This window comes from Triplophysa dalaica, chromosome 5 (assembly GCF_015846415.1).
Source record: "Triplophysa dalaica isolate WHDGS20190420 chromosome 5, ASM1584641v1, whole genome shotgun sequence".
NCBI classification, from domain to species: Eukaryota; Metazoa; Chordata; class Actinopteri; order Cypriniformes; family Nemacheilidae; genus Triplophysa; species Triplophysa dalaica.
In genome coordinates, this window is record NC_079546.1 from 9,291,087 (window position 1) to 9,315,336 (window position 24,250).

At 37.6% G+C, this 24,250-nt stretch overlaps 4 protein-coding genes across 4 annotated transcripts in view; 1 reads left to right on the top strand and 3 right to left on the bottom strand.

Annotated features, from left to right (window-relative positions):
* Positions 1-237: 237 nt before the first annotated feature.
* On the bottom strand, positions 238-5,785 carry fam3c (FAM3 metabolism regulating signaling molecule C). Its single transcript, XM_056747467.1, has 10 exons — positions 5,704-5,785; positions 5,148-5,198; positions 4,737-4,844; positions 4,563-4,589; positions 3,701-3,824; positions 3,527-3,585; positions 3,053-3,103; positions 2,835-2,919; positions 2,630-2,756; positions 238-2,266 (listed from the first exon to the last, which is right to left on the bottom strand). Exons 2-10 carry the CDS (start codon positions 5,161-5,163, stop codon positions 2,177-2,179), a joined length of 687 nt encoding a protein of 228 aa, XP_056603445.1. The 5' UTR covers positions 5,164-5,198; positions 5,704-5,785; the 3' UTR covers positions 238-2,176.
* A 952-nt stretch (positions 5,786-6,737) lies between these two features.
* On the bottom strand, positions 6,738-15,402 carry si:dkey-159a18.1 (sortilin). Its single transcript, XM_056747466.1, has 21 exons — positions 15,086-15,402; positions 14,595-14,657; positions 14,343-14,419; positions 14,076-14,178; positions 13,444-13,611; positions 13,273-13,346; positions 12,869-12,915; positions 12,130-12,266; positions 11,920-12,003; positions 11,687-11,747; positions 11,004-11,156; positions 10,819-10,916; positions 10,383-10,497; positions 10,137-10,308; positions 9,577-9,770; positions 9,143-9,335; positions 8,657-8,773; positions 8,466-8,580; positions 7,510-7,616; positions 7,257-7,374; positions 6,738-7,098 (listed from the first exon to the last, which is right to left on the bottom strand). The coding sequence occupies exons 1-21, from the start codon at positions 15,308-15,310 to the stop codon at positions 7,084-7,086; spliced, it is 2,436 nt and encodes an 811-aa protein (XP_056603444.1). The 5' UTR covers positions 15,311-15,402; the 3' UTR covers positions 6,738-7,083.
* Positions 15,403-15,811: 409 nt separating this feature from the next.
* On the bottom strand, positions 15,812-22,426 carry cep83 (centrosomal protein 83). The gene is made up of 16 exons (XM_056749363.1): positions 22,365-22,426; positions 21,506-21,712; positions 21,216-21,366; positions 20,215-20,307; positions 19,650-19,781; positions 19,306-19,557; positions 18,806-18,937; positions 18,574-18,688; positions 18,350-18,494; positions 18,108-18,257; positions 17,928-18,003; positions 17,658-17,815; positions 17,162-17,291; positions 16,701-16,804; positions 16,435-16,600; positions 15,812-16,337 (listed from the first exon to the last, which is right to left on the bottom strand). The coding sequence occupies exons 2-16, from the start codon at positions 21,709-21,711 to the stop codon at positions 16,179-16,181; spliced, it is 2,169 nt and encodes a 722-aa protein (XP_056605341.1). The 5' UTR covers position 21,712; positions 22,365-22,426; the 3' UTR covers positions 15,812-16,178.
* Positions 22,427-22,712: 286 nt separating this feature from the next.
* The window catches only part of ccdc146 (coiled-coil domain containing 146), a 49,936-nt gene continuing 48,398 nt past the window's right edge, over positions 22,713-24,250 (top strand). Inside the window, exons 1-2 of the mRNA XM_056749309.1 lie at positions 22,713-23,027; positions 23,181-23,223. The gene's annotated coding sequence lies outside the window, so the exon portion shown is untranslated. The remainder of the gene's footprint in view (positions 23,028-23,180; positions 23,224-24,250) is intronic.

The following is a 24,250-nucleotide window of genomic DNA, read 5'->3' on the forward strand; positions in this document are numbered from 1 at the left end:
CAAGTGTAGCCTTTTTCAAAAGGGTGTTAGGATCTACTATTTCTTTACTTTCTACACTATTATTAGCTTGCGCAATGATGTGCTTTGAAGCCTCTTTACTTGGGTCTAAAAGGTTGCCTTACAAGAAACTACAATGTAGTTTGTAAACACACGTACCATTTTGTGACAAGTCAAAACAGAGCCACTAAATATTTCTGGATTTTCCAGGTCCTAGTCTAAACAAAGGTAAAACAAAAGTCAGAACGCAAACCTTTGCTCGGGTTCATTTTAATAAGAAAACTCTTTACAAAATAATTTTGAGACATCAGGAATGAGTATTGGAAACTGTATCACACAACAAAAGATTTACCTCAATTTAAAATAATTTAAATCGTAATAAAAAGAGCCGATTTAAATTGCACACAAAATTGGTGTGGATACATTTCTAGTATTATTTAATCACAAATAAGGCACATGGGTTTTCTAAAAAGATAGACTGGTCATGATATGCAGAGTCGCATGGATAGTATTTCGATAAAAGTGTCTGCCAAATGTATATAGTTAATCGTGCATAACATTGGAAAAATTAATATTCCACATACTTCATCAACTGGGAGAATTTGGTAGACATAAATCTGACATGATATCAAGAAGGCACGATATGGAATATAACAGCCAAGTGGTTAAATAGTATCAACGTGATGCTTAATGTGCATGAAAACAGCCTCTGTTGTACAACAGCTCTTATAACTACAAAATCTAGAAAGCTAACAAAAAGTAAAAAAAAGACGAATCAATAGAAATCTTCATATGCAGTAACCCACTAACTGTAACACTATTCACTAAAAATACAATTTCATCAATGTAAAAGCAGTAGTCCTACATCACACTGGAGCCATAAAGTGTAACAAAGTTAGTAATCCATGATTTTAAAAATCCTTTCAAACAAATCGATTGATAAATTAATAAAAAAAATCCCTTTTCCACATGTTAATAGAAAAATTAATCCCTTTTTAAGGAGAGCAAAAATAAATTAATGTACTGCAAGCAATAGAAATTGTTTGAGAAAAGCAGATGTCAGCCATACATCTTTGAATCAACATACTCAAAGAAAAAAATAAGAGTAAAACATCCACTACCTTCAATCTCTGGACAAGATTTGTATGCATTCCATTAGCAGTATAAGATAAAACAGGTTTCCCATTATCATGGAATCAATCGGTGATCTCCAGACCTGTTCGACTAGTTTAATTCAAGTCCAAGGATTTGCTCTGTGAGTTCATGCTTTAAAAATCTGATTAAGATAAATGACTGTAAAAGTCATGTAAATGTTTTGATGAAAAGGCGTATGAACTATGCAGACATGTAAAGGTTTAAATACAGAAAGATGACCTTCATATTTTCAACTTGAAGTCTATATTTTACTATTTAAAGGTACAGTTTGTAGAAATCGCCACTAGAGGGCGCGCGATCATAACAACAAAAATCGCGTAGCTTGATGACGCTGTCTAGAAGCCTGGAATGGTGGGATATGTTGTATTCAATCAATAAAACGGGAACGAGAAATCATGTTAGCGGAAGAAGTAAACTAATAAAGTTTAATACATGTTCCGTTTGATGAAATCATTTTATTTCATTATAATGAATTAGACCCGATTAATATAAGGTTTAAAACTAAATTGTTAGTCATAGACGTTAAAGTTATTGTCCAATTCGATGTTGTGATAACACTGCGCAGTTCTAAGTGTTCAAATCAATCATAGTAAAAGTTATTTTGAACGTAACCACATCATTTGCAATAATGCTCAACAGACCGGCGGTACAAACTACTTCCGCATCTGTCTACGACAGTGTCACGGGGTTGCTACGTCAGTAAAGGCGGTAACGAAGGGAAACGCGGATATGACGCCATTGACAGGCGACTTAACGGTCGCGGTTCTCAGGATTTAAAAGCAGTTGGAAACATTTGAGACATTGTAAGTACTCAGCTGAAATATATATATAACATTGGCCTAGTGGTTTTGTTATATTTTACTGCAAAATTCGTACAAACTTTACCTTTAAACAGTAGGATATTAACTTGTATATATATTACAATTTGCGTAGCAAGATCCCTTCCATAACCTCTCACGCTTTCACAACCCTGATAAAAGTTGTTTTGGTGAAATCTGGGAAACAATTTGAAGAGAGGTTGCTTTTAGTCGTGTTTCATGGGAATGCATCCTTCCATCTCCAAAACCTCCGGCCAGCCTTCATACTTGTTGGTCTGTCCATTGTTCTTGATATGCTGGAGACATATGACATATTTAAGGTAAACCTCTCTTAAAGGGATGGTTCACCCAAAAATTTGTGTTTGTCATTTATTCACCCTCGCGTCATTGAGAACCTGTGTTTGACTTTCTTCTGTGGAACACTAAAAGAAGATATTCTGAGAAATGTCTCAGGGGTTTGTGTCCATATAAAGGAAGCCTGTGGGGGCCAATGTTGTTTAGTTACCAACATTCTTCAAAATATCTTCTTTTGTGTTCAGCAGAAGAAAGTAAGCCATACAGGTTTTCAATGACGCAAGGGTGAACAACTGAGATACATGAGCTTTACAGGTCACAACGCCCCCTACTGATAAGACCTATGGAAAAAAAGAGCAATTTACCTGTTCAAAGGGGCTCTTCGTTTTAATCCCTTTACCACCAACAAACACCCAGTTATCTCTGAAGGTCAAAGAATTGATGGCCGTGCTGCCCAAATCCGCTATCAGCTGTCTAGCTTCATCATTCAACCTGTTTAAAATGAAGATTGAATAAATGAGCAAGTCAAAAAGGACGGTATACGGTTCTTTCGTTTTCCAGAAAACTCACTTTGAGGCAGGATCATCAAACGTTGCCATCATAACTATGGTTCCATCTTCTATCGCTTTCAAGAACTTGATAAGGAGTTTGACGTCTAGATAAGATAACAATTAGTGTAAGGTCTGCACAAGTGACTCATTCATCTTGAAAAGAGAAATGTCATACGTTCGACATCCAGTTCAACCACCATAAACGTAAAGGCATGCAAAATGATAACAAGAATTTACCTCCATCCCACATGTCAAAGGAATCAATCCCGAGGACCTCGCCGTTCTTTCCTGCAAACAGCAAAACGTTGATCGGATCATTCCGACATCTGTTTGTACATGATGTGACTACCGGAATATAGTATTTGATACTATATAAAATTGTTTTTTGAAATGAGGCGTGTGAAAATGTTGCCAGGGCAGGTAAATCCACAGAAAACTACAGGTTTGACAGGACCGGCATAAAAATGTTCCTCTTAAACACCTACCTTCACCTTAAATTGAATGTAATAGTAGTCTTGCCATGTTAAAGGTGGTTTCATATTTTATAATTGACCAATTCATAAATCAACCTGAACGTCCTGACGTACACCGTGGATTGAGTTAGCATGGGTGAGTTTAGGGAGGTATCCGTCCAAATAATAACAGAAAATGGGAGTGATCAAGATTAATATCTTAATGTGAATTAATTCATAAGATACAAAATGACTGTACCGTTGATCAAAGCGATGTTAATACCCCGTCCGATGTTGTTCCTCACTCCACTCATTACTCTGATAAAGGAAATAGTTGAAATCAGTCTTTCACAATGACGTAATTATTTCTATATGTTTACAGAGGTTTTGCAGCACAAAGGGTTGTGCAATAAAAGATGTGATTCAAACCTACATGTTGTCCTGAAGACAGATTTTAGGGCCGACTACACTTGCTGCTCCGCTGGTGATCTTAAAGGCTAAATAGTCCTCAGGACACGGTTTAGGAAGGCCGCATTTGTTGCGTGGAGGTTTGGGGGCTAGAAATGACATTGAATTATATTAGTGTCTTTATTAGATTGGATACACGTACACACTTTTCTCATAATCATTTATTATGTATAATACGCCTTATGTAAATATATCGTACCAATTCACAGTTTTTCAGGAAGTAAAAAAAACACTGCACTTTTTAATGATTACATACTGAGTTACCAGAGCTACACTTTTTAATAACTTAGATATTTGCGTAACTCAGTGACAAATATAGATTTTACCAAATATATATATTTTTTACAAAGAATTAAAATCACGAAATATGGAGATATGGAGATTTTTTCATACTTTAAGTCACAAATTAAAATACGGTTACATTTGTTAACATTAACAAAACCCTTTAACATTAACAATAAAATAATGTATTGCTCATGTATTGTTCATGTTAGCAAATGCAGTAACAGGTGTTAATGAATCAGACCTAATTGCAAACTGTTAAAATATTTCCTAATGATAATTTATCTTTTGATGAACTGTTAAACATTATTTTATTGTCTAAAAACAATTAAAACCCATATAATCAAAGTTTTCACACAAACACACCTATATTTACAACATAGATAAATGGCAAGTAAACAACTACCAGTGTCCCAACAACGAAACATTGTGCCTTTTATAGCATTCCACGTTCTGCAGAGTGTCTAGTCTATGCATTTTTCTGTGTAATGCCAACTGCTGCCTAAGATAGTAAATATTGTTAATAAAAGTAAATATCTACTTACAGGCTGTCTCTACAGGTGCAGATCGTGCTGTCGAGAATAATACGCCAGTTAGCCAATAAAAATATGCACTTTAAGTCACGCAGAGAGCAAAAACACACAACTCTAAACAAGCATACTGTATTACTTTGCAAACAGAATAGCTGTGCAATCATTTATAATGTCGTCCAAACTTACCGAACACTTTTCCCAAGTTTCCCAAGTTCATATTATTCTCTAAAAGCTCAAAGGCAAAGAACACGGCCAGAAATAAGACCGAAATCAAGGCCGCCAGTTTCAAAAGTCCTGTAAAGTCAAGGCCGCAGTTAGCGAAGAGATCGTCTAAGTTGAAAGAAACACTTTAAATGTTCTTCAAACACACATCCTATGACAAAGACACATCCTGCATTCTTTTCTTGTTCCAATAAACTGTAAATGTGACCCCTGAATTGAAACTAGTTTGGAAGCACTGTCATATAAACTGTCCCATAGCATTGAATTACAACATATTCTATAAACGACAAATGAGCAATTACTTGTCATTGCCAACAATACATTTACCGTAGTATACACAATATAAGGGTTCAAACGTAAAGAGACAGAACAGACCTCCGGCTCTAATCATCTTGTTGGCTCAGGCAGCTAACCAGATCCAGACACCTGTATTAAGATCAAATCCATATAGCACAATCTGAATTCATAAATATTCAGAGTAAACCACTTATATGTTATAAAGCAGATTAAGGCATATTATAGCTGCACATTCTTAAAGAGATGATGATGATGATGATGATGATGTAGGTAGGTAGGTAGAGAGATAGAGAGGCAGGCAGGTATATTTACATCAAACACAAATATTGGGACTCAAGTCCTATATCATACGACATACGGTCAGTAGATACTGCATCATCCGAAAAACATAACATTATGCAGGACAAATGATTCTAGTTGGCTTGAACAAGAATTAATTGTGAAAATGAAGTTGTACTGTTAGTATAACGTTAGAAATGTAACGTCAGGTGGCATTAACTTGAGAGCACCGTACAAACAAAACACAAGAATAACCCTTGAAACGGACACGAAAGATTCCGAATAAAACGGTTGCATTTAAGCAAGCAGATCCACTGTAAAAACTCATAAAGATATATAAGAAAATGTAAAGTACCTGATGCCACGGATACAGCGGTGAGTCGTCTCCTAACATCCGGGTTTACCGACAAGTAGGCGTGTGTTTACGTTTATGTGGCGTAAGGTTACGCGTCAAAGAGGGGGCGTGTGTTAGAGGAGACCCGCCCACGCTGCAAAGAACGTTGCGCATAATGAAACATTTTTATTTAGGATTATTCACTTGTCAGTAAAGGGCGGAGAGAAAACATCATTGTATATATTATGGTTATTTGGAATCATTTTTAATAAATGGCACACTTTACAATATACAAGTTGTATTCGTTAAAGATAATAAATGCTCAAAACTATTGCTAATTGTTAGTTCGTGTTCGCTGATGTATTTACTAATGTTAACAAATATTGTAACGTGTTGACAAACAAGCATATTAGGTATTTCAGATACATTAAACGTTTTCTAAAGACTTTTTATTCATTATAACTTTTGGTTAAAATAAAAAGTTTATTCATTACTGGCAAGGTGAAGCTTGACCATGTCATTTTGTGTAAAGATTGTTGAATTTTGTGTCAGCGTGTTAGACAGGGTGTGAAAGTGTAGTCTGTATTAGTTGGGGTTGTGTGAGGGTGTGATGTTTAAAAAGGGACTTGTGATAATGCGGTGTGTGTTAGTCTGAGTGTATAGTACATTTACCTCTATTAAGCACACAGTTTAATTTTAAAGCAAATTACAAATTATGATCACCAAGCAGTCTTGTAACAGCCAATCCTCCATCTATTCCTACAAGGCCAGATTTAAAGTGTAAGTAAAATTTGTACACAAGCTAGAGCAGTTTTTTGATGTTAGAGTTACAGTGTTTTTGTGGATTAGTCGTGCGTGCATAGACATCCACCTTAAAGGATCTGCCTTTGAGGTATGTGACATGGTTTGTTTTTCTAGGACTTAAAGAGCTGTTTGATTCTTAATCATTTCTCTGGTCAGTGATTTAACCTCAAAAATGTAAACTTTTAACACAGATACCCACTATATTAACGCATATTAAACCATTTTTGAGGGACTATTTTGAAGAGCACAAATTTCAAAGATTGCATTGTGATTTATTTACAATTCAAAAACAGTAGATTAGTCTTTCTTGAAATCACATAGTCAAACTATGCCAGAGCTCAGGGAGGATTACCAGAAGCAGCTTTAAGGAATGATTCCAGTGCAAAATACAAAGAGGTTGAAAGTAAATTCATGTGTGACAATAAATTATTGTAGAATAACTGCATATAACATTTCATAGAAGGAAACAATAAATTGTTTCGCCTGAGCAATGCATTGTTTCACAGACAGATCACAGTCACTTTTGGTTGTACTTATTTTTTTCTTTTCCAGTTATGGGCTTGAGTACAGATGTTGGTTTGCTGAGTTTAAAGATGTTCATTCGATGAGATCCTAAACAGGATATAAATATGGTCAGCAAGGTAGTCTAGGTGTATGTACACATACCTGAATAATCCACATAATTAAAAATATTTATAATATTCAGCTCAACATAAATAAAAAAGACCTAAAAGAGTGGATGCAATGAAGTAAGATGAGACAAAACTCACATCATCTGAATCATCCGGACCTTCTAAACTGTTCTGTTTACTGCTGGGGCCGCTCTCACTGTTAACACACATTTCCTCTTCTTGAAGTTGCAAAACAGTGAAGCGATAAGTAGGGGACCTGCAGGGGGCAGAATTTGATCAGAAGAGAATGACAAAAGCATAGATGCGAGACCTTAGGTCTATATGCTTATTTAAAGCAGATGTAGATGCAGTTTCCAAGAAGGTCAAGCTGGGGTTGATCATGTGAGCTCACCTACGCCTGCAGTTTTTTTTCCTTGACATTATGATTAATGCTGCAGCTATCACCAAACCTATGAGTGCTACACAAGTACACACCACAATCACAGCCTGCATGCCCTTCTGCAAATGAAAAGATAGACACGTGTCAAAATTAATCCAAAAATGAAAATAAAAATGTAATTCCACTGATGATTCTGTTTTACAGTAAAATATGAGATGTGACATATTTTAACCAGCATAAAGGCAGTACAACAAATACTATTAATATTAGGGATGCGCAGATATTTCGATTTTGGCAGATAACGATAACCGATAATCCTTTAACATTGGTAAGCGATATATTGACCGATATACAGTATCTAAATATTAATCGAAAACTCCCTAGGACTGAAACAAAAGGCAAAATGTGGACAACTGCTTTTATTTGAAAACATTGACTGCAGAAAACACGGTAACCATTAATCCTCTTTTTCCCCTGAAAATGCTGTACCAAGCCCACTTTACACAATACGATTCGTTAACCTTCAATCTTTTCTGGTATATTTTTATTTAATAAAAAAATTATAGATGTTCTTCCGGAGCAACCCGGAAAATTTTTTTTAATAGCCACATGTCTAACAGGTCTCAAGACAGAAAGCATGAATCAAACAATATGCTTTATGTTCCTATAATTTACACATTCATAAATACTGTATCTACGTACTGTACCTACATCAACAACATTTTGCATTTTGCAGTAAGTGAATGATCACTAAATTTCATTATCGATGTGGCCGATAATTTATTGTGCATCCCTAATTCATGTCTTTAAATAATAAAAAATGTAACTAACATAATTTTTTCCTCATTGCAATATATTTAAATCTGCCGTATAATAACAAGAATTGTGGGGTTTTGTATAATATTTATTATAAAACATCAGAAAATCTTTGTTAATAATCAAATAAGCTAAACTGACAGGTCACTCACTGGTAAACTCGATGAGGATGTTGAACTGAGTTTGTCACAATGCTTTTTGGTAATGTCTTCTTTTCTCGGAGGATTGAAACCACCCTCACATTTATCTCCGGGAATCTTACGATACCTGCATGACACAATAGTGTAACTGTAAAGCATGTTTGAGAATGTGTGAAACAGACTAAAAGATGGATGTTCTTTACCCTATCGTTTGAATATCATCTATATTCCCATTTAAGCAAATCTCCTGAGTCTGATTCAGGAGGCCAGGCTGTGGCAGACAATCTAAAGTGTCTTTGTGCCGATAGAAACCATAGTCACTGTTGACAGAAGAGATGTTACAAACACAGCAAAAGATATAACTTTCAGGTTCTACATAAATATCTGACTTGTTTTCCAATAAACTATTCTGAAAATTTGCTTCAGAAGCAACATGAAAGAATAAGTCTATTTTGACTAGCAGTTTTGTTTTCACTCGTTTTAAGCTTAAAGAAGCAGTCTGAATATATTATAGGGTAAATCAAGTTCAAGTCACTCTTATCAAGTAAAATAACATGTAGTTACGTATTTTGATATTTCTACTGAAAAAAGTTATTACTTAAATTACTTAGAATTGGTTTTGTGCAGTTGTGGACCTCAAGCAGAAGTTCAGACCACAGTCTTGTGAAATGCATAAGCAGTTTTCATACCACATGTAGTCTTCTTTAGTACAGGGACATGGGCTCTGCTGCTTGCTGACCACATAGCCTCTTCCATTTCGACAGGCAGATAGTTTTCTGAGTCTTCGAAACGTCTCCTTGTAGCCCAGGACGCATCCGTCTGTTTCTGAGTCGTTTCCGTATTCAGAGTGAGCCAACCACATCACATAATCCTTTTCATCACCTTAAAGTTGAGAAAAATCCACTTTAGTTATTACATTATAGAAAGAACAAGATTTATAATGCATGCACCAAAAGAGAGTAGGTAGAGTATGTAGACAAAAAATTACCCATAACTTTCAAGCCACAATCTACTATAGCAATGGCCAGACAACTATTCAGAACATCAAAGCAACCCAATTTCGACGCTGTGGCAACCACCCACAAAAGGTGGAAAATACTGTAGTTATTGTAGACTAGCTTACACTCTCTGGTTAGCAGATGCTCAAAGTCGACGGTGACTGCCACCCACATGGGCTGATCATCATCATCTGGTCGGTAACCAAAAATGCTGATGTTCATGGTCTTAGTGCCCGGCTCAGATGCCAGGCCTGCCAGGAAGATTGGGTGATCTGTGAAATTAAATATGTTCCAGCACTGGCCTTCATCTGTGGAAAATCTGAAAACATACAGACAAAACATATATTGATAGGACATTTAAACCAAGTGGCATCTGGAAAAAAATGATGCGAGAGATTGTCAGAACAAACTTTACTGATATTTCCTTTTCTTCTGCTCAGTAGTGCGTCTGTTATCATTCTTTATATAGAATATGAATTGTGTACATTTTGTTATGTCACTTGGCTTTATATTTTATCATCTTTTGTAATGATACTCATATTAATTTTAAATATCGTTTAGCTGTCTGAATTATTTTTGTAGCCAATACAGTATTAATAGGAATTATTTTAATTTTAGAACATTAATGACATTATACATTATAGATGTATTTATACAAACACACAGACCAGTAGTGGTGTCTTACTTTAAAGAGTTGATTTGTCTCTCTCGGTGTGCCTCCAAGGCCACTATTAAACCTCCAGAATCCAGGATGCTGTAGAGATGTGGTCCTCTCAAAGTCCCCCACCAGGTGTATCCTCCATCTCCTGACACATACACATCCGGCTGGTAAGCTGATATTGAGTCTCCGACACTACCTGCAGTAAGATTCAACTTACAATCATTCATTGGTCAGGGAATTTTTTAGGGGTGTGCACGAGTGGGCTCTTACCATGAGCAATGATCAGACCAGTGGCGGTGGGTTCAGAGAGAGGCAGCATGGGAGTGATTCCACTGATGGGACTGTGCTCTCCATGGATATGAAGGTTACACTGCTTCATATATTGCTATTTTATAAAAAGACAAAATGGTCAACATTAACAATGAATCATCTTCCATGCAATTTTTGGTTCAACAAATTGCTATTTTGAAGAACGTTGGTAACCAAACAACATTGGCCCCCATTGACTTCCATTGTGTAAACAAGAAACCGTAGAGACATTTCTCAAAGTATCATCTTTTTGTGATTCACAGATGAAACAGTCACATACAGGTTTTTAACAACATGAGGAGGAAAAATTATGACAGAATTTGTCTTTAGGGAAATAAATAATGAAAAGCATTGAAAATAAAAATGTATTCGGCATCTTTTGATCTTCATCTGTTACCTTCTTTGTGTTTTCTGGGCATTCCACATTCTCTGGCTTCTTCAGAAATCTCCACTGTCCACCTCTGTCAAACGAAATGACTGAGCGAATGAGTCCATCTGCGGCCCGAGAGGATAATGGCATCATTTAGTGATGACATCAGCACTGTTACAAGCGTGATAGTTTATTACCGACATAAAACAAACCTTCATCCAGTATGTTGGTAAAATAGACCCCTCTTAGCGAGGTCACGTTAGTGAAATCGCTCTTTGCCTCCCCACCGAACAGGTGGCGCTCCAGAGACTTGGAATACAGGATTCCACGATCGTCCGAGGTGTAGATTGTCCCAAAATATGTGTCTAAGCATGTGGGATCAAATCACACACAAACAATCAAACAGCTGACATTGCTTTTCTCTAGACAAGAGATAAGAAATTGCCAACTCGATAGCAAACCAACCAGCCTTGGCTGGATTTTAATAATGTTAGAGATTAATTTTTATATCATATATCCAAGGGATTAAGAAACGGATAGGGAATCAGAATATTTTCACATGACCTATACATGTAGTACATGACAATACAATGAGGGGTGTGTTTGTGTCAGCTCATCTATAGAAGCGACTGCAAAAAAACATGCCTCTTCCTGCTGAAAGCCAACACCATGATCTCTCTTATCTGTTTCAAGTCATCGCAACAGCACAAAGACCACCAGACTCTAGCAGTTGGCTTTTGCAAAGACATTATATTTTTTGTCAGCACAAAGCGAAACCAGCTCGACAAGTCCCGCATCTTGAACACCCTTAAACTGACGGCAGCATTGGTTGAGCTGTTAACTAATAGTGAGAACTTCTATTTCACAGAGGAACCAAAAGAAAGAGAAACCGTACCTCCTGGGTTGTCCACATGCATGAAGATCATGTCCTCGTCTCCATCCAGAACCGAGTAGAACTGTGAATAAACAACATGTGTGAGTCTAAGAGTAAAAACACCTTCAGGAAAGCGTCAAATCTTTCAGAGATATTGTGACATTTGCAGAAAGTGAATAATAGAAATATTCATAGTGTAATATATCAAGGAGCCTCTTTATATGTATGTGTGTGTGTGTGTTTGTTGTTCTCACTTGTTCTGTAGTGGCTGATGGGAGCTGAGCTTTATTAAAATGGTCACCCTGGTCTGACGACACATAGATAACTCGAGGAGAACCCTGTAAACACACGACAAACCCTCAGAAACAGGCAGCGGTGATAATTCTAACAGACTAGACATTTTTAAAGGCTGGGAACAGAGTGTGTGTGGGTTACTACATGCTTGGGTGTGCATGTTCCCGTACCAGTTTTTCCATGACGGAGGTAAAAAGGAAGCCGCCGATGTAGCCGAAGGAAAAGATGTTCTTGGCGATGGTGGTGAATGTTTGGCCAAAATCCTGTGTCCGTCTTAGAATAAGCTCACCTCGTCTTGCTGCCTCCACTGGTTCAAATACAAATTATAACATTTTCATACATACTACAGTTTAGCTAAAAGGTGCAGATCTGCCCAAAATTCTTTTCAACTGACAAATCACGGAGGAAGATTTTTTAAAGTTCAGTGGTTTCATTGCTCGTGAGATTTACAGTTGAGTTATATTTAAGTACCAAATTTGTATAAATGTTTCTTTCTAAGTGAATTGAGAAATATAGAAAAAGACTAAAATGAGACTACTGTTCAAATCTATCAAATTAATGCCGACTTTATAGCTACTGTAAAATAATCTCCATTCTGACAAATATGATAATAGCAGATTTGGCAATTTTGACCTGTTGAGAAACTCTAGATTACACTCTTTAAACCAAAAGTTCCTTAAAGGTTCTCTGTCGCGCACGCTGCATGGTTGCATGATGAACCGTCAACATCCACAGAACTTTTTTTAGGAAACCTTTTTATTTGCTCTCTGTTTAATCTCAAAGACATCTCAAATTCTCTAAAATTGTTAAAGGTACTTTATGAAACCATTTGTCTATGGCATAGTAAAAGAGCACCTTTATTTATAAAAGCGTAATTTAATGCAAAATCAAAGAAAAAAAATGCCTTACCTGCTCCTTTTGGGCTTGAACTGAAAAAAAGAGTGATTCCAGAACCCCTGGAAAAGACAAAGTTTTTATTTTAGGGTCATCAATGTGTCCGAAATTTGAATGTGAATAAAAAATGTATGAAACAGGCGCCATAATGGTTGCGCTGCTACAAATCTGCATCCTTATGAAATAACGTTTTTTTTGTGGTCGAGTTGTTCATTTAATATAAATTACAAATTCGGACACAGCTTATGTTTAACTAATAGAAGCTTGTTTTCTTTTTAATAATGTCTACATTTAATAATCAACATTTCTACAAACTTAGCACAGAGACAATTTATTGCGTAATTCATTTATAATCAAGATCTTCAGAAATGTTCTTTGTTTTGTTGAAGCTCATTCAGAACTTTGCTTTGTGTTCTCACCATGTGAAAGTTTGAACTCCTTCGTGAACTTCAGACCAAGTGTTCCCAAAGTCTTGTGAGAGCCATAGCCCATCCTAAAAATCAACATCATATAAAAAGCCACATTATGGATACTATGAACATATTAAAGAGTGGGGTTGGTAGAGCTCATAGATAACTAATATATCTTACATCAATGCTGATGGCCACAAGATATTTTGGGTCCTGGTAATGGAACTGTATCGCCTGTGCTGGGTGAAATGGAAGTTGCACTGATCTAAATTTCCTGCCTGCATCCATCGAGGTAAAAATGACACCTCCTGGGGTCTGTGTAAACGGTACGTTGGCCGTAAGAATCACCTGTGATGTCAGCAAACATCAAAATGTAAAACCCACAGAAATTCAGCACTCAAGTAACCGAAGTGGGTTTAACTTTAAGGGAAAGAAAAATGGTACAACAGAAGAATATCACATTAACACTTCAGCCCCCTTTGGAGGATGTTTTAAAAACAATGTGGTTTGTGGTGCATTTTGACACAAACGGTTTCTGGCATGAGCAATATCTGTTAAAACCACAACATGTCTTCAGACAACCAAGATGTCTTGGCCTTTTCTGGGTAGAATCAATTTTGTGTAGGAAGGTAAAACAACACATTCTCCTACGTATACACACGGAAAGTTAAAAATAACCACACACGGAAAGTTAAAAATACCTAATCATAACAAAATATCTATTGAGGAGTAAGAAAGCTATCTTTTCTATTGTCACAAAGACTTCCTTAAGCATAATTTCTTATACATAAATTGACTGCACACTTTTTTACCTGCTGAGGGTTGCCAGGTCCGGCGCAAATCCCAAAGTCCTTCTTTATAAAAGTGTTGTTGATGGCATGGGAGTTGTCATGGAAAGACTTTCCGAAGTCTTCACTAGAATGATGAAAAATTCTCAATTCAAAGACGACCAAGATGGTTGCATTAAAATATATCTTGTTATTGCATCCGAATAGAATGCTAATTCGTGAACGCCAGTAGACGACCAACTTGGTCAAGTCGTATGTTATTTGAGAACAGGTGAAAAATCCACTACTGACCTTCTGTAAAGGCGCGTGGAACCGCCTTCATAAAACAAGTCTGACGGTACACTGACAGTGGAAAGTACCAGAATAATCTAAGGTGGCAAGAAAAGGGTTCAGGCACATTTTTCATTAAATGCATTTTAATGATCGGACGGAATATAACAGAAATACTACAATTTACAGTCTGTTTGTCAAGGCTACATATAATAAAAAATAGGGAAAGGCTAACACAAATAGCCTTCGGATTACTTATGAAGATTGGCTTACCCCAGTTCCATCGCCAACCCATGCGAGCGTAAAACTGGATCCGTCATCGCCATGAAAACCAGTCTAGAATAAAAAACATAGTGAAAATGTTTTATTGACAGTAGATAATCTGGTTCCACTTTGAATGAGGTGTCATTTAATTATTGTGTATTTATTGATGTATGTTGTTCTTGGTAGGATTACATGTTAATACTTAAATTTTAAGTACTACAGTTTGACTGCACATGTATTAGACATTTTAAACCAAAGATGCAAAAAGTTCCACTATATGATGTTTTTATGTAATTACATGCATGCAGTAGTAGTTAAAGAAACTTGTATAAAGTGACCGTAATAAGAGAAACAGTTACTTTACAATTCCCCTCAACACATTCATGACAAAGTCCCAAAATATAATTTCTTTCTTGTATTCATGTAAAATGCTAACCTGGCAGTGATCTTATTGTCAAATGATCATAATTGTTTAATTTATCCATATGACGTCGTCCTACCTCGTGTGTATGGTCGAGCAGAAGCTCGTGGTTTTTTGGAGACAGGGGTGACTTGCACACTGTGAAAAGCGCTTGTCCCGACGTCCAGGTGTCCCGTTTGCGTCTCCAGTATCCGCGCGGAGTCCGGGAGAAAGTCACCGTTTTCGCATTGCGCTTCCCGTGGACCGCAACATCTTCAACCAAACCCAGTAACCACACGCCGAAAACGAGCTGTTTTAAGTTCATTACTGTACTGTCCGAGAGAGAGATAAAAGAGACATAAGTGACAAACCTGTTTCCTGGTCATTAGAGCGCGCGGTGGATGCGCATGGGAGGAGGGGTGTGAGACACTTTTCATTGCCAAAACTCCTGTCCTTCGTTAAAAAAGGGTAAACTATCACAATAATCTAATGGAATAAATTGAAATACGAATTGTAGGAAGCTATAACTGTCTCATGGGTCTCTGCTGCTATGTGTTGAGGGATGGGAACAAATAGAAGACATTTAATGTGCAGTAACAAAATGTAACTGTAAAAGGCCCAAAACACACTGCATAAAGAAATTTTCTTTTAAAGTTGTGATCCATATGGGTTTTGTATTTTTAATCTAATAGATTTATCATTCATTTTGTTCCCTTTACTATTAATTTGTTGGTTTCGATTCTGCACTCAGATCTGTGTTGGATGTGTTTTCGTTGCAGATATATATTTTTTCAAAAATTACACTTTAAATAAATTACTCCAAACGTATTTGATAGGTTTTATTAAAAACATGTAAAACCATGAATAAAGTTTTTAAGAACCTACATGTAAAACCACTTTTTAGGTTACTAAATATTTTCAATAAACAGATTTTCAATAAAAACCCTCTTCAGCATTTAAATTTGTGGAAGATAACAACAGCAACATGAAGCGTAAATTATGTAAACTTTAAAAAGGTGCTCACAGTAAAAAAAATACCACCAGACAAAAATAAATAATACATCAGGTTTTATCAAAACATCTGACATTATGCTGCTCAGCACCGCAATGTATTCGATAAAAGACAAGCTCCCAAATAAAACACAATACATGGGAGTTTTGGCACAGGGTGAATGTGATCACACAGGTAGTGGTCAGGAGAGGTCAGAGGTCAGAAAGGGTATCCCATGGGCTTGAGAGTCTCTTTCTCTGTCCAGAGGAGGAGCCAGCTCCTCCATCTGCTGTTGCTGACTATATTCCAGATCTTCCAAGCGTCTTCGAAGCACAGAGAGTTCCCTCTGATGCTGCTCCTCCTGAGAAAGGGAATGTTTAAATGGATGAGCAACAAATAACATATATTTATGAAACAACTGAGAATATTAAGCTTGTTGATGGAATGTTTGTGGTCACCTGTAGGTTTGTGAAGATGGATTCTGCTGGGATGAGAAGGGACGGGACCAGGGGGGTGGAGGTCATTTGGTTGCCCAGCAACAGACGACGAAACTCGTTGTGTCTCCTCTGCAGCTCCTTAAGACGCTTGTTGAGCTGAGCATGTTCTTCAGAGTAAGAAGATTTCCTGTGTGCATACACATCAACAAATTAATACAACAGTCTTAATAGACACAAAATAACACCAAGAGTTATAGAATATGGTTTTATAAATCTGCAAGACATACTTTTGAGCTGCGCTTGCTTCTATCTCAAGTTCTTCTATTTTGGCTTTAAGGAGCTGAATCTTGTCTTGGAGTTTCTTCTCCTTAAGTTCAGTCATGGTCTTCCTCTGAAATCAAAGAAACAGACAAATCAACTTTATTTGGGGCTAATTTTTTACATTTCTGATGAAAACGTGAGAGGTGCTTTATTATGTGAATGTTGCAGCTGTTTAGGTTTTCTGGTTGGCTGCTTGCTAAACCAAGTAGTCCAAAGAGCTAAAATACATATGGTTGATGCATAAACCAGTAGCTATGATATTTTGCCACTTTCAGGATCCCACATTTTGTGCAAATGATTGAAGAGGCATTTAAACATTGGGTTTTATGTACAATACCCAATTCCGGTTGGAAAAAAATCAGGTTATGTACATACTGTGTGTAGACGAAAAACGAAGTAGAGAGATGTGTTACGGGAGGCACTGTACCTTTTTCTGAGCAAATGCCGCCCTCTGCAGTCGCTCTTTAGTCTGGCTGTACTTTTCCCGCAGTTCTGCATCTCTTTCCTGTAGTTTGTGCTTCTCTTCCAACCATTCCACTCGCCTTTCCTCTACCAGTCTGCAGTAAGATGAATGAGAGGCTCACAATAAGAATAGGAAATGATGGGCATAGGCCAGATTTGAACCAAGCACCAAGGCTCAACGTTTCGGAGCACATACACTAACAGGTAAGAAACAGACTATTATCAACAAACTCATTCCATATTTGTCAAGAAAGTGAAAACTGTCTTTTGCACACGTTCATACAGTTTAATTTTGCTTCATAACCATATCATCTTAACGGTCAACTTTATAATAGCCTATTATCCACAGAATTGCAAAATACCATGTTCTGATTCTCTGTCAGCAGGTAAAGTCACTAGCTGTCTCTGAAATACTTATAAGAAGACTTTCCCTTTTACTGTGATATGAATAGTTGGCGTACCTCTCAGCCTCCTGTTGGGTCCTTTCCATTTGCGTGCGAGCGCTCCGTAGGTCCTCCCTCACCCGCTCCAGACTTTCTCTCAATCTGCTGTTGGTTTCTAGTAGCTCACTCTCAGAGTGTGAAAGAGTCCCGATCTGTAAGTTCAGCTCAGCACTTTGCTGAAGATAATAACAAACAGGCACAAGTGAATATTAACTTGCACTCAAGTCAATATTCTTTAACATTGCAGTAATAAAACAGCTGTTGTTTTTTTTTAAAAACAAAACGAACTCGTCTCAGATCTGCATTTTCCGCTCTCAAGGTCTCCAGCTCTTCCAGCTGTTGGACCAGCTGCTGAACTTTAGCTCTGCATCACACAAACATGTAGATGATCACACAAGAATTAACAGTCATATCTGCCTCTATTTGACATACTTTACACACAAAAACATGTAACTAAAGAATACCCACCTCAGGTTCTGTAGCTCCTTACGGACAGACTCCTCCCCCAACTGGGCATTACGGAGACGCTCCTCCCACTCTTCTTTCTGAGAGTTCCCTGTTGCCTCCTGAAGAGCTCTTTTCTGTTCAAGCTCAGATAAATGGTTCTCCAGCTCCAGCCTGACAAATAAATGTAAACGCATAAACTAACAATCAAACATACAATCCCATGAGGCTCTAGATCAGTTCAGATCAGACACCGGTGTGCTTACTTCTCCTCCTGAAGGGCGGCCATCCTGTGTATCTCCTCTTCTCTTGCCGCCTGAACCCTTCGCACCATCTCGCGCTCCTTTTCAGATATCAACTCTTTATTTCTTTCCAACAAGGCTTTTAGCACCTCAACATCTGACTGCAGACCTGGGATTGATAAAGAGAGCTTGGTTACTACAGTAAAACAGGTTAAAACAGAGTAGAAAAGAAGGAAGAGGATGCTTACCCTCCACTTGGCTGTGCAGTATGTCTCTCTCCCTTTCAATCTCTCCTTTGGTTCTGACACAATCTAGTTTTACATTACTCAACTCCAGCTTGTGCGTGTGCTTCATTTCTTCAACCTGGCCAATAAAACACAGATGTACACCAACATTAATTATTACTATAGATCGAGGATTTACTTATCGAGGAATCTGTCTGGGTAGATCACTCTGAAGCTATCGAAGTATGGTATCTACCTGACTTTTGAGCGAGTTGATTTCTCGCTCCGCTTTGTGCAGTTTTCCTGTGAGGAGTGTATTTTGTTCCTGAGATAGACGGAGTTCGCTTTCTGTCCGGTCCAACTGCATACGAATAGACTGCTTTTCAGCCTAAAGGGTCACACATTTACAGGTTAAAAAATCTACAAGAAATCAATTTCATTTTTTTTTAGGAAAATAACTAGCGTTCTACATATATGTTTAGTATACGTCATACAGGTTTTGACAACATGAAGGCGGATAAATCATGTCAGAATAAGGATTTTTAGGTGCACTATCCCTTTAATTCTAATCATCTTTCCATTTAAAGGAACATTTCCCTCAAAAATGGTCACCATTGACTTGACCATAGTAATTTTGATCCCTACTATAGAAAGTCATGGTGACCATTTTTGGGTGAACTACTCCTTTAAGATCATATAGAAAGTATATTAACATTAAATAGCCATAACATTTAAATAGCTCTAACGTGCACTTACCTCCAGCGTTTTAACCGTAGACTGGGATTCGACTATCTGTCGGATTTGTATCCGCTGTACATTTTCGGCTTGAGCACCTGAGTTGTTCCTTTCGGCTCGGAGTTCTGTAACTTCGGCCTCCAAACCTTTGAGTCGCTGGTGGAGCTGAGCTTTCTCCCTCAGCAGAGCTTCCACACGCTTCCCATCCCGCGCATGATCTCCACTCTGAAGCTGAGCGGCCAGCTCCTCCTTATCACGCTCAAGACGCACCACCTGCAGGATCACACACACAGGTCAGTAAGATACAATGCCTGAAAAATCTCTTGTAAAAAAATTTATGATCTTCAAACTCTGATTACACATACATCTGCTTCATGTCGTATTCTTCTCTCCTCCAGAAGCCGAGTGTTTTCCTCTTTTTGGTGTTCAAACTCAGATTTGAGGAAGGTGAGGTCATACCGAACTTTATTGTACTCGGATCTGTAATTCTCAGCTTCCTGGTAAAGAGAAAAAGGAAGGTGCAGCGTACACATTTTAAAGAATCTAACCCAGGTCAAAGTATCCTTCAAAGCCACTTAGAAAGTTTATAAAGGGTTTTATGTGAAAATTCATGTTGGTCTTAACCCATTTAACCATTCCTTTGTACAACATCATGAGGAAATGTTAGCAACTCAGTCAACCATTTCATAAGAACGGAAGCAGCCAAATTTCTTTCAATTCTCAAATTTTGTGTTTCACAAAAACAAGCCAGTAATGTCTAGAATAAAATGACAATCTGCATTTCTGTTTCAACTGTCCCTTTAGTACCAAAGCAAAGTAAAAACAAAGCAATCAGTTTTCCATCTTTTCAGACCGAATCCTAACTGCAACATGTATGTCTGTGGTTGTCATGGGAACGGGAGTCAGGTGGTGCAGAGGGGCATCTGTTACCTCCTGGAGTTTGTTGAAACGTTCCCTGATTGGCGCTTCCAACTCCTGCTGCACCTGTGCTCTCAAGAGCTCCAGTCGCTGAGGGGTCAACACCTTAAAAAAACACACACATTAAACTTGATCAACACATCACAGCATCTGATAGCAAAAAGTGCCACACTGTCAGCAAAATGTGTGTATCATACAAGCACATAGTGATAACATGACAGTTATTAAAAACAAGTACGTGTTTACACATTTCCTTAAATCACAAAATACAAAATTCCTTAAAATCATATTTTATTTGATTATCATTTATTCATTTCGATCAAATATAACAAAGACGAAAAAATGTGGTTTGCCCAAATAACTAGTGATGTGCACTAAAAAAATTAAAAAGGGTCAATTTTGATATCATGGGCACAATACAAATAAGTAGCCATGACCAAACTTTTGACATGTAATGCTTAAATGCTTAAAAATAGAATGTAGGAATGTAACAATATCAAAATAATAATACCCTGATATAAAGTTCACGGTACATTCCTATTGCAATGTTTAAAATGACAAATGGTGACTTGGAAACGTGCCATGAGCATCCTCTTTTCTTTATCCTACAATCATAACTGTTGCTTAGAGGTAAGAGTTATAGTATGTGATGGGTAAAAAATCCCTTTTATAAAATAAATGCACCAAATGAACCTTGGCAATGGTAACATCTATTTTTTTCTAACTTTCTCCATGTTAGGCCCAGAAGACCTATCATTTCAATTAGTCATGTGACCGTGATAATATTGAGACACTTTCGATGTTACTTGTGATAGCACAATATCTACAATATTGTTAAATCCCTGTTACATAGAATGTCATCAATAACTGATAAGGCATGCAATGTATATCATCTACTAATAAAATAAAAGTCTTTTAATCATATGGCAAACACAATGTGCTATTGTATTCCAATGTAACGAAAACTGCGACTAAGCATTGCTCCCATAAGGGGATGATAGTGAAGTGAGCACCTGCAATTTGAGCTCCTCCAGCTCACGTGTTTTATCCAGCAGTTCTCCTCTCAGCTCAGCCAACAGTAGCTGCTGTTTCTCCTGACCCACTTGACGATCGCCAAACAAACGTTTCAGTTCATTTTGTGCCCTAGTATATTCATCCTGTAGCCTGCACAAACACCAAAACATTATTAAGAACCAAGTAACACAAATCATCAGAAATCTGTTCCAGAACTGGTCAACAGCGAAGCTCACCGGAAAATCTCAATAATATATTTTACATGGTACATGGCAGTAAAGTTCCTTACCTGGTATGCTCTTCTTTCAGCGTCTGATAGTTGGTTTTGTGGTTCTCACAGCGCATTCTCTCATCAATGAGCATTTTCTGGAGCTCCATATCAGAGCTGGTGAGCTCAGCTGAGCCACCCAAGAAGACTGCGGATCTCCCACTCCCAGCTGCAGGCTCTGGGTTAGGGAATAGGGCAGTTGACTGCCCTAACGCTGGAGGGTTCATCCTGCTCACAATGCAGAGAGCAATAAAAGGATGAGGTTGCAAAAGCAAGATATTTGTATGCCTCACTGTGTGAGCACTAAAATCTCAAGAGACCACTGGAAGCGACAGAGATCTCAATCGAAACTAACGTGTCCACTTGAATCACTAAAGTCAAGAGATGCGACCTCAATGACAAATGGCCATCTGAATGCAAAAACAGTGCAAGGCGAAAGACGAAGAAGGATCTGATTGCTACATAGGTAGCACGAGTGTCCTTGTTTCCTCTCAAGTGATTAGATGCTCAGGCTGAGGCTGGTACCCTGGGATTCACTCTATGTTGTAGAAACAGACCCACGACATAAACACACAACGGCTTCCCATGTTGTCAAAGCAACTGGATCGTTGGGAAACTCATACAGTGCAGTCACTTCATGCATTTGGAAAACTCTCTTATTATGAGTGTGAATCGGTGCACATATCGATGTATTGTTAGTTTGATCTGCTTCTGTGTTTAAATGACTCGCAAAGAGTACTAATGCAGCGATGGCTACTGCGTTCATTAAAAAAAATAAACACATCAACGTCACCTAATCTTCTGCACGAGATCAACACAAAGCACTAAACATAATACACAAAAAATATAGAAATAATTTGGCAAGTTTTAATAAAATTACCTCCAGAAATGACAGCAACAGACCGTTTAAGTTAATGCTGTGACGTCCTCATGATGGCGACCAAAGTGCGCTTTCAAAATAAGAGCATAGATAGTTTTGTGCATGTTTTATTTATTTATTTGTGTGTGCTTTCTTTCACATGGTTTGTTTCACCCATGTTTATTTTGATTCGCACGACATACGTACATTAAGTGTAATATATGTTTTGCGCATTATACATCCTGTAAAGTGTTACAATCTCTTTTTTTCAAATATTCCTGCATTAACCCTTTTATGCCGGTAGAGGGCGGAAATTGACCATATTTGGTCTGCCGGTTTGTGTGAGAGATTGATTGCTCGTGTAACGTTACAAACTATCCAGTAAAATATTTTTTGTCACAATCTTTCACATTTGCGTGTTATTTTATTGGTGAGCGCTGGGTTTAATTTATTGTGTGTTTAATATATGAACAGTTGGACAACACACACAGAAGTGAAGCTGTGCTGAACGTTTGTTTTTAGTTGCGTGTTTAATTATGACAGTTAACGTTAGCATTCCGCCAGCTAGCTAATGCGTTCATAAATAAACCGTTTTTAGAAGGACTTGTTGAGATTGGCACTTCACTACAACCTCTAGATAACTCTGGCCACGAACCAGCCGGCTTGTCGTTATTTATAGTTTTGGTAAGCTATTTTACTTTAAAAGGACAATCGTTTAAACCAGTCCTAAAATAGCCATAATTTCCCCAAAGCATAATATTGTATTTGTATGAGTGAAAGCAAGTGAGCAGAGAGAGAGAGAGAGTTGTCTTATTTCACCTTTGTCATTTTACACAGGTGCTTCAGAGATGTAAGCTAAGCTGTTGTGCTGCTCTCAAAGGTACATGCATTTAGAACAACAGAAATGACATACACAACCCTTAACACAATAAGTAAAAGTGTTATGATCCATTTTGATAACCATCCATTTATAAGTGACACTTAGAAGAAGATTGGAATGTGTTGTGATGAATTGGTAAAAATTATTTTGTAAGCCTGTTTCTCATCATTTCAATCAGCTTTCCATTCCCCAGTAAGCCTCTGTGGAAAAATTAAGTAGTTTTAGTTTCTGCTTTGCATTGTGGGAAACAGTATGATGGGGAGTATTGGCTCCCACTAAGAGCTTAACCAGTGTCTTAGTTTTCACTTACTCATGCATTTATCACGTAGCCCTCTCATTTGCGTGGCATAGGAAAGTACCTTACTGACGGTAGGTTGTGTTTTCCCTCTTTCAATCCGAACATCCAGAGTTTTGTTATTTACAGGTATGATAATGAAAATAACAAATAAACAATGTTGAAACAACAACCATTCCTCGAGGTAAGGATTGGTAGACATGCAGAGTCGTAGTTACGTGAGGAAAACTAGAATGATGCTTCTCAAGCTGAAAACATCTGTGTTTCTGAGAACAATTATCATTTATATAGATGAGGTATTGACTTTGATTTCCTTTTATGTGTTCTTTAAATTGCAGTCCTCATGTGACCCTCCACCTGATTGCAAAATATTTTTGCCAGACTTTCACTGCCGCAGAGACCAAACCTGAAGTTTCGTCCATGATTTTCAAAACATCTGTTTCGTTTTAGACCGAATGGAGATAAAAACTAGGGTTTCGGGAAAACAGTGGTGCTACCCCTTCCCCCTTTGATAAATGCCTTTGTTATGTTTCAGTCATTTGAGTCCTATTTTCTCTAGACGTACACGTCACGTGCACGTATGAGCCATAGCATGTGGACTCCAACTGGAACATGATATCAATGTGGGTGTTTTGAAGGGAAAAATGATAATAATTCACACTTAAGCCTTAAATGTACTCCATGCAAGCACATAAATGATTTCCTGTGGTCCGAAGCGCGTCAGAATGTCAT